This window comes from Narcine bancroftii, chromosome 6 (genome assembly GCF_036971445.1).
Source record: "Narcine bancroftii isolate sNarBan1 chromosome 6, sNarBan1.hap1, whole genome shotgun sequence".
Classification (NCBI taxonomy): Eukaryota; Metazoa; Chordata; class Chondrichthyes; order Torpediniformes; family Narcinidae; genus Narcine; species Narcine bancroftii.
The window spans coordinates 24342969-24352762 of record NC_091474.1 but is presented as its reverse complement, the minus strand read 5'-3'; the positions used below and the strand labels follow the sequence as shown (position 1 = coordinate 24352762).

The 9794-nt window shown below is 42.4% G+C and overlaps 1 protein-coding gene across 2 annotated transcripts in view; it reads right to left on the bottom strand.

The window, feature by feature from the left end:
• Nucleotides 1-7783: 7783 nt before the first annotated feature.
• slc52a3-1 (solute carrier family 52 member 3-1) overlaps nt 7784-9794 on the bottom strand; it is a 29581-nt gene continuing 27570 nt past the window's right edge. For both annotated transcript variants that reach the window (XM_069884326.1, XM_069884325.1), the window contains exon 4: nt 7784-8870. In XM_069884326.1, the coding sequence (XP_069740427.1) occupies nt 8658-8870 (213 nt within the window). In that variant the 3' untranslated portion in view covers nt 7784-8657. The remainder of the gene's footprint in view (nt 8871-9794) is intronic.

The window sequence follows — 9794 nt, the reverse complement described above, 5'->3', positions numbered from 1 at the left end:
ACATTCCCACCCAGTGCAATTTCCAGCAGCCTGAAATTTTTCAACTAAACCCACCCACCTGTACGCTTTTTGGGTGGGAAAAGAAACGGAAGCACCCGTGGGGGTGGGGGGTGAGGGGGGGTAGCGATGGAACCCATGCAGCCACAAGGAAACCATGCAAATTCCACACAGACAGCACTCCAAGGTCAGAATTGAACCCAGATTTCTGATGCTGCAAGGCATCAGTTCCTCACAATGCCATCCCCTGAGGTTGCACTGGTGAAACGCAGAGGTATTGCGCACACAAGTCACACCAGTGAATAAGTATTTCCCTCAATTAGGAACTTCAATTCTGCAGGAAAATATTCAGCTTTTCCCTTCATTGCTTTAAGTTAATCATAATAATAAAGTTAATTCAAATATTGAAAGCTTGCATGTTCCTTTAATAACCACAGGGTTATGTTTTATAATAGTTTTGTCTGAGGTGAGGATTAATGTCATATGAACAAAACAAATTAATATTTTGTGACAGGAATATCAGCATTAACAACAATATTTTTTTCAAGTGCACAACAAAAAGGAATGTGAGAAATATGTAACAGATACTTTCCTCAAAACCAAGCAAATCTGATCAGATACAGATACTATTTGTTGTCATGTAATAAAACAGATATGTAATATTACACAAAGTTGCCTTAAGTCTGCCACATGGCAGACAAAGATTTGCCTTTAATATTGGCCAAAATGCCTTACAGTCAGAAAAGAGAAACAAAAGAGAGTCCCTCAGAGTCACTGAGTGTGCATGGATTCGCCACCAGCATTCCCATAAACTCTGCCACCGAGCTCTAGATCCAAACCTCTGACATATTGTGGAAACCTTCAGTGCCCAGGGCCCATCGGGCACCCTTCTTGCCCACAGCACCCTCTTGCATCCCGGTTCGGTTACCTGGTTTTCAATGGTCAGTCTCCAACTGCCCACAGCCTGGTGTGAGTCCTTTGACCTCAAGTCACCAGCAGCCTGTGGCCTGTGTCTGTTCCTCGTCCACAGGTCACCAACAGCTCACCCCACCCCCCTTCCCTGTGTGTGTTCTTTAGTTGCAGAACCCCTCCCTGGTCTGTTGCTGTGGTCACCAACCTTGGGGTCATCTCCTTTGCTTCTCCCTCTCCGATGCCCTTGAATATCAAACTTTATTGCTTACTCTGTGGTTTATGTATTTACATATTAATTAATGTTGTCCTGCCTGCTATATGAGTTGATTTGTCTGGATAGCACACAAAGCAAAGCTTTTTACTGTGTCTCAATCCATGTAGCAATAAAGAATTCAATTCAACTCAGTTCCACTTTCTTGGACATATCATTGTCACCAATGGTGCATCACTCCTTCTTTCCTTCAAATTTTTGGAAAAAATAACCCACCAATTTTTGGCAACGAAGGTGGCATAAATCTGGAGCACAGTCTTCCTCCGGAGTTTACAGAGGTTTGGTACAATACAGGAAAGTCTGGCAAACTTCTACAGATGTGTGGTGAAAAGTGTACTAGATCGGCAGCATCACAGTTTGGGGACACCAATAACCCTGAGCGTAAAGCCCTGCAAAAGGTAGTGGTCCCAGCCCAGGACATCATGGGAAAAATCCTCCCCACCATCGAGAACATCTACAGGGAATGCTGCCTCCGGAGAGCAGCAGCAATCATTAAGGATCCACACCATCCAGCACACTGTCTGTTATTGCTGCTACCATCAGGAAAGAGGTAGAGGTGCCACAAGACTCACACCACCTGGTGCAGGAACAGCTGCTCCCCCTCCACCATCAGACTCCTCAAACACAAACTCATTTAAGGACTCTTACTTGTGCACTCTATTGATTTTTTTTATTCTCTGTATTGCAGTTTGTTTTCATTCATTATCTGTGCACAGTTCTTTGTTTACATGTGTATGTTGTGCAGTTTTTTTTTGCATTACCAATAAGTGGTAATTCTGCTTCGCTCGCGGGAAAAAGAATTTCAGGGTTATCAGACAAAAGTAAAGGCCATACCACAGCCTTGTTTCATCTTGTTCTTCATTTCAAAACTACCCAGACTAAGCACTTTGTCACAAATGGAGGGGATGTCACTGAGAAGCTTTGGGTCAGATGTTCTTCAATATCTGCAAGGATTCCATCCTACATGCACAAGAACAAGGGAGGGTGGTGGTTGCAACCCCTGAATCTTTCTTAGAGATAATTATGGAAGAAGATCATAGGACGCAGGATCAGAAGTAGGCTCCACCCATCAAGTCTGCTCCGCCGTTCCATCATGAGCTGATCCATTCTCTCACTCAGCCCCATTTGTCTGCCTTCTCCCCCCAATACCCTGACTATTCAGATACTTATCAATCTCTGTCTTAAATACACCCAATGGCCTAGCCTCCACAGCCACCAGCAGGAGCAAATTCTAGATGTTCACCACTCTAGCTAAAGAAATTCCTCCACATCTCACTCTCTGCCTATAAAAAGTCTCTTGGTCCAAATCCAAGATCCTTGGATTTCACAGATGAAATCGTGTCTTCACACACATTCACCTTTTTAATTTTTTCAGATTGCAGTCGGAGATGAACGTGCTGTGATTTTTGAACAGAGGTTCTGTCTCTGCTACACTTGTATCCCTGACAGAAGGTCAACCATGTCATGGATTACCTTCCTAAAGTTACACTATGCTCTCCCATAGAACCCTTGGGCCCTTCTAATCTGTGCCGAATAATTATTCCGCCTCATCCCACTGGCCTGCACCCAGACCATATCCCTTCCATCCTGTCCAAATATTTCTTAAATGTCAAAATTGAGCTCACATTTACCAATTCAGGTGGCAGCTCATTCCACACTCCCACCACTCTATATGTGAAGTTTCTCCTAATGTTCCCTTTAAACTTTTCCCCTTTCACACATGGCCTCTAGTTTTTATCTCACCTAACCTCAATGGAAAAATAACCTATTTGTATTTACTCCATCTTTATGTTATATGTGGATTGTGGAGGAACACGTGGCCTCTCTGGAACATTGTGGGCTGCAGATGGTCACATGATCTCCCTATCTGAAACATATTCGGAAGTCGCATCACCTCCCAATCAAGATTGTACTCCGGTCACCCATTAATGCACACCTTACTGTTGGCTCATTTAAATGACTCAAGTGTCATCATTGTTCAGACACCCAACTCAGAACAGTACAAAAACATCGATGCACACCACTTTCTTCTCTCTCTGCCTCTTGGTCCAAATCCTGGACATTGCTGGAGGAGTCATGGGTAAGGTGTGCCCTTCACTTAAGTTGAGCTGTAGAACTGTGATAAATTAGTGCTTGCAGAGAACTGCACTCCCGTTGGTACAGGGAATCAGGAGTGTGTTTGAAAGTCCGTGTCTGTGAAGAGTGTACACGTGTAGAAGATAGGCAACCACTGGTATCAGAGTCTAACCTGGGTCCAATGTGAATGTCTATACAGGTATACCCCACTTTACAAAACTAGACCGTTCCTACAGAACCTTTCGTAAGCAGAAATGGCATAAAGTGAAGAAACGATTACCATTGATTTCTATGGGAAAATATTTCCAGTCCCAATAAATAACCCACCAAATCATACCAAATAACACATAAAAACTAAAATAACATTAATATTTATTAAAAGCAGGGATTATATGATAAATACACAGCCTATAAAGTAGAAATTTACTTTTTAAACCTTCTAATGCACTCCCGTCAGTGCACCCCCACCCCACCCCACCCCACCCCAATGCTCAGCACTGCCACTACATCGGACATACCTGTTTCTTCTATGCTCGGTACACTGGGTCCATGGTGGGGGGGGGGGGTGGGGTGTGTGTGACACCAACCCTAGTGACGCCACAGGGTAGAAGGTACAGGAGACTAGGATATAGGAGAGAGAGGAAGAGGGTCATCTATCTATTGAAGCTCCCGGGGAAGGAGCTGCTGGGCGCAGGCTCTGCTTTCGTAAAAGCAAAAAAGCAAAAATCCTTTTGTAAAAGCGAACATAGGTTTCTTCGTTAAAGCGAATGTGCGTAAAGCGAGTATTCATAAAGCGGGGTACATCTGTATCATTGTTTAGTAGTAGAGTAATTAAGTATCATTTGACATCTTCCCCTAATGGTCTCCTGTGTGTTCAAAAAAGTTACCTTTGATTGTAACACTTGTGTCCAGACTCGTCTCTCTGTGAACTCACCAAACCTAATACTTTCCAAATACACTATACCCATCATAATTTTGTATACCTCTATCAAATCAGCCCTCATTCTTCTACGCTCCAAGGAGTAAAGTCTTAACCTATTTAACCTTTCCCTGTAACTCAGTTCTTCGTTCCTTCAACTGAAACTGTGAGACAAATGGGGAAAAATTTAGGAGAACATGAGGGGGAACTTCTTCACCCAGAGAGTGACGGGAGTTTGGAATGAGCTGCCAGCTGAAGTGGTGAATGTGGCCTCAATTTTAACATCTCAGAAGAATTTGGACAGGCACATGGATGAGAGAGGTATGGTGGACTGAGTGCAGGTCAGTGGGACTAGGCAAAAAAATGGTTTGGCACAGACTGGAAGGGCTGAAGGAGTCGGTTTCTACTGTAATGTTCTGTGATTCCTGGATCCAAGTCCTGAAGCTCCCCATCTAACAGGACCTTTTCCAGAAGGCATTTCACCACTGCTTCCTCAAGCCTGTAATGAATCAAACAACCAATCTGCCTCTCCATTGTGTTAACTCCTCTAGAAAGATTGTCAATGGCAATTGGAAAATCCAAATTCCTGGCAAGATTTTCAATTAGAACCCAATGATCCAGATGCAGGTTAGCCGAATATGAGTCTTACAGCATCTCTAATGCAGTAAAAAAAAAACAATTTTATGGGTAATTTATTTTTAATGTGTTTTGTGATTAATGTGGTTTTTAACAGTGTTGAGGGATCCTCATCTCAGACTGGTTGGCTCTCACTAGGTTTTCTGTTTACCAGCAAAACACTGACCAATCTATTCTTAGACTCAATATGATTTCTCATTCGATAGAATTCTGTTGTTAGAGCACCATTAAAGTAGCAAACATTGCAAAGAATTTCAAAGAAGCATTATCAAGCAAAAAGTCTTGATCTCAATCGTGCTGTGTAATCTGCTGCTTCTCCCAATCTTAAATTATATATCCACATTCCTTTATTGTTGGTGACTCAACCATTGGAAGCAAAGTAAGTGGAAAGAAATCTGCATGTCTCTGAGGTCAAGCGCAATACACAAGCATGCTGGAAAAACTCTGCAGGTCACACGGTGTCAAAAGAAAGTAAAGGGTAACCAATCTTTTGATCCTGAGCCCTTTGTCTGGTATAAGCAAAAGAAATAAAAAGATGGTGGGGGGGGGAAGGAGGAAGAAAGGGGCAAGTGGAGGAGAGCAGGCTAACAGGTAACATAAGTGAATGCAGGTGGGAGGGGATGAGAAAAAAATTGGTGTGATGGGGAAGTGGGTAAGAAGCTGGAGGAAAGGAGACCCCTCCCCTAAGTTTCTCACTGTAGTGATAGAGTGCTACCACCAGGAGGAATTGGAGACAGAGTGTGTGGAATCTGGGGAATGTTGCATCTTGGGAATGTTGTTGCATCTCGGGTAGATTCAAGATGGATGTCTCCACATGAGGACCTGTCTGTGTGTGTTCTGTTCTTAGTGGTGTTAGTTAATAAATCCAGTTGTTTAAAAAGAACCCAAGTTTCTTTATTGTAATAAAAGAAACATCACATGGTACTAGGAGTAGAAGAAACAACCAGAAGTGGAAGAAATCAGGTTTGCTGCTGTGCACAAGAGTGAAAGGATCAACAGTGTGCATAATGAGTAACAGTCGATAACAGCAGAGATAATATGAAGAGTTTAAAACCTTCTGACTCTGTAAAGTGGACTGGAAATGTCGACCACAAGTGGAGGCTATTTAAGCAAAGATTTATTCTATACATGCAAGTGGTTGGAATCGATAGCAAACTAGACACACCTAAAGCTCTAGAAGTTTTCAACACATTGATTTTTACTGAGGCAGAAGACCAAAGCAAATTCGACAAGGATATCAAGATGTTCGACGAACATTGTTCAACAAATAAAAATGAAACCTTCAAGGGTTTTGCTCATGCACACAGCAGCAGGGAGAGAGCTTTGATACTTTTTTAAAAGATTTAAAATTAAAAGCAAGAACATGCAATTTTGGATCGCTGCAAGATTCAATGATCCATGATCAAATTGTGTTCGGAATTAATGAAAAGAAAGTGAGAGAGATATTGCTGTGGGGGATAAAGCTTACCTTAGCCGGAACTGTGAAGATAGGGCACACCAGTGAATTAGCTCTGCAGCATACAAAAAAGTTTGGTGATAGTGTAAAAACCATTGAAAATGAAGGCATAGTCATAGCCACAGTGTCTGGACATGCGCACGCACACACACACACACACACACACACACACACACAAAATGATATACAGGGACCAATAAAAAGTTGAAGGGACATTCAAATGTAAACAATGTGGGATTAAACATGCGCCAACGCAATGCCCAGCTTATGGGAAAGAAGCAATGTTTTTCCAAAGGGAAACAAGACAGAAGTAGAAGACACTATAGAAGAAACTCCTCTGAGTGATACACTTTTCGTGGGCATGGTAATGTTCAAGCCACAACCTTTGTGAATGGTAAAAGGTTAAGTGCTCTGTTGGATTCATGCAGCACTGAGTTACATTAGTGAGAAAGTCACGCAGAAACTAAAACTGAAGGTTCATTCATCTAGTAAAGACATTACTGTGGCTTAGAAAACTTAAACACTAGTATGTTATCGTTGACCTAACTTTTAGTCTTAATACACTGCCACACGACTTGGTGTATTGAAGGGTCTATGTTCTGACTTAATACTTGGCCAGGATTTCCAGTGTCAGCGTCTGAGTGTGAAATTTGAATACGGAGGGCCCTTGTCTGAGCAAACTGTGAATGGTACTGATCATTACTGTGTACTGACAGTGGGAAATATAGAAGAGCCATCCCTTTTTCCAACTTAACACCAAGCTGTAAACCAATTGCCAAATCAAGATGTTTTAGCAAAGATGATCAGGTCTTCACTTCAGAAGAAATTCACCAATTAATTTCAGAAGGCATAATTGAGACGTACATATCACCGTGGCGAGTGCAGGTGATGGTGAATGAAGGATCCTACACACCAACACAAGAAGCGAATGTGTGTGGATTACTCACAGACAATCAATCAATTCACGGAATTGGATGCTTACCCGTTGCCAAGAATTGATGAAATAGTGAACGAACTTGCAAAACACCTTGTGTTCTCTGTCTTTGATCTGAAAAATGCCTACCACCAAGTGTCACTGAAAGAGTCAGATAAGAAGTATACAACTTTTGAAGTCAATGGACATTTGTACCAAATTTGTAGGATTCTGTTTGGAGTCACAAATGTGAGCTACGGATAATTAAGAATAACTTTGTAACATTACAGAATCCATTTCTTTATTTATAATAAAAGAAGCATCACATCTCATTTTCTTTGTTCCTGCCTCCTTTCCTCCACCTTCTGAACTCCTTCCCTTCCCTCTCCTTTCAGAGTACTCCTCTTCCCATCACCACTGCTTTTTTCTCTTCTACCCTCCCTATGAAATGTTAGCCTGTGTTCCTCCCCCTGCTCCTCCCCCCCCCACCTTTTTGTTCAGGCGCTTTTACGTCCGATACATGCTGCGTGACCTGCTGAGTTTCCCCAGCACTTTTGTGCATTGCAGCCATTGAATGCAGTCTGTTTATCTGCAAACAGAAAGCAACATGTTATCATGAAACATTACGTTGACCTGTCTGGATAGCATGCAAAACCGAGCTTTTCACTGTATCTCAATACACATGACAATAATCAATTCAATTTTAAAATGTAAAGAGATAATTAATTAGACTGCTCACAAGAGATCTCTTCTCACTGTATTAAGTATAATTTGACAAATAAACTTTAAAACAAACCAGGGAAGTTGATGTTAATGCCATTCAGTTGGAGGGTGCCAAGACGGAAGATGAGGTGTAATTCCTCCAATTTGCAAGTGGTCTCAATCTGGCAGTGCATCAGACCATTGTCAGACATATTGGCAAGGGAATGGGGCAGGGAATTGAAATGGTTGGGCACTGAGAAATCTCCACTATTGCAGGAGACAGAGCGATATTTTCTCTCTCCATAGATGCTGCCTGACCTGCTGAGCATTTCCAGCATTTCTTTTTAAATCTCCAGCCACTTTAACTTATGTGTTAATGGTTGGAAAAGAGCAGGGTACACATGAGGTTATGAGGTGTAAACCATTGAATGACCTTTAGAAACAGTAAGGTCCACTGTCACAGAGGTTCAGTCAATATTTTTTTTTATTTTATTTACAACACGGTAAAAGCCATTTCCGGCCATTTAACCCATGCCACCCAATTACACCCAATTTATCTACAAACCCCGTATATATTTTTTTGAGAATGGGAGGAAACCGGAGCACCTGGAGGAAACCCATACAGGTCACGGGAAGAATGTACAAACACCAGACAGACAGCACTGGATTCAACCCCGCTGTAATAGCATCATGCTAACCGCGTCTCCCTGGCCTAACAGGAACTTTTCCCTGCTTTTTCCACATTGCTGGAGTCCCCATTCCTTCTCCTTTCTGGTTAGAGAGGGCAGCTGGTACTGCAACTGTCTCCAGTTTGGAAAATCGCATAGACATTTACAAGCGGGAACATGGTCAATGCTCCGATCATGGATCCCAGTTGGACTGCTGCTCCACACCACACCAGAGCACTGTGGCTTTTGTCACGGAAAATTATTCCACTCATCACCTTGACATAGGACAGGGAGCCCGTAAATAAAATCCAGGAAAGGACCTGTGTGAACAGGAAACACAGCTTAATACGTAAACACACACACACCATCAGGAGATAGGACTTCATCTACATCAGGGAAAGGCAGCCAAAACACTCATCACCTCCCCGGACACACTCACTTCTCCCTCCTTCCATTGGGGGAAGGATCAAGCATGTGAAAGCCCGCAGCATCGGGGGTCCTGAATGAGAGCCATATCAATGCTCCCCTTGCTTACTGATAACTGTTCTTTCCTTTCTTTGTAATCTTGCACTCTGTAAATTGTGCTCTCTATATGGCAATTTGAATGCAAAGGTAAAGGTTCCATTATTGTCACATAATACTACATTTAGAATGTAACATACATGAAATTCTTTAACTTTAGAGAAGGGAGAGAGTCGCCATTTTGTCAAGCGCCCCTCACAAAAAAGAGGCCCCAGTGAGGAACAAACTCACAACCCTTGGTTTACAAGACCAGGACTCTAACCACTGAGTTATCAGAGCCTCCTCAAGTTAGAGATAACCTGAAAGATTGCTCGCCAAAGAACCCTTCTTGCTGCACCACTGCGTTTTGCTTGGAAGTTCAAGTCAATTCAAGTTTATTTTCATCTGATTGCACAAGTACATCCAGTCCTTGGTCCAAAACATGCAGACATACAACTAGACATAACACTTACAGTCAAACAATACATATGCAGGACAAGTATTTCATCAATACAAATCAATAAATAAATTTTGTTTTGCAAATAGGAGAGACTTGAATGGTTACTGTGAGCTGTTCCTTTGGCCGTTCGGCATTCTCACTGCTTGTGGGAAGAAGCTGATCCTTAGTCTGGTGGTACTGGCTCTGATACTCCCATATCTCTTTCCTGATGGGAGTAGCTGAAAGATGCTATGTGCAGGGTGGAAGGGGTCCTCAATGACTTTGCATGCCTTCTTCAGATAAT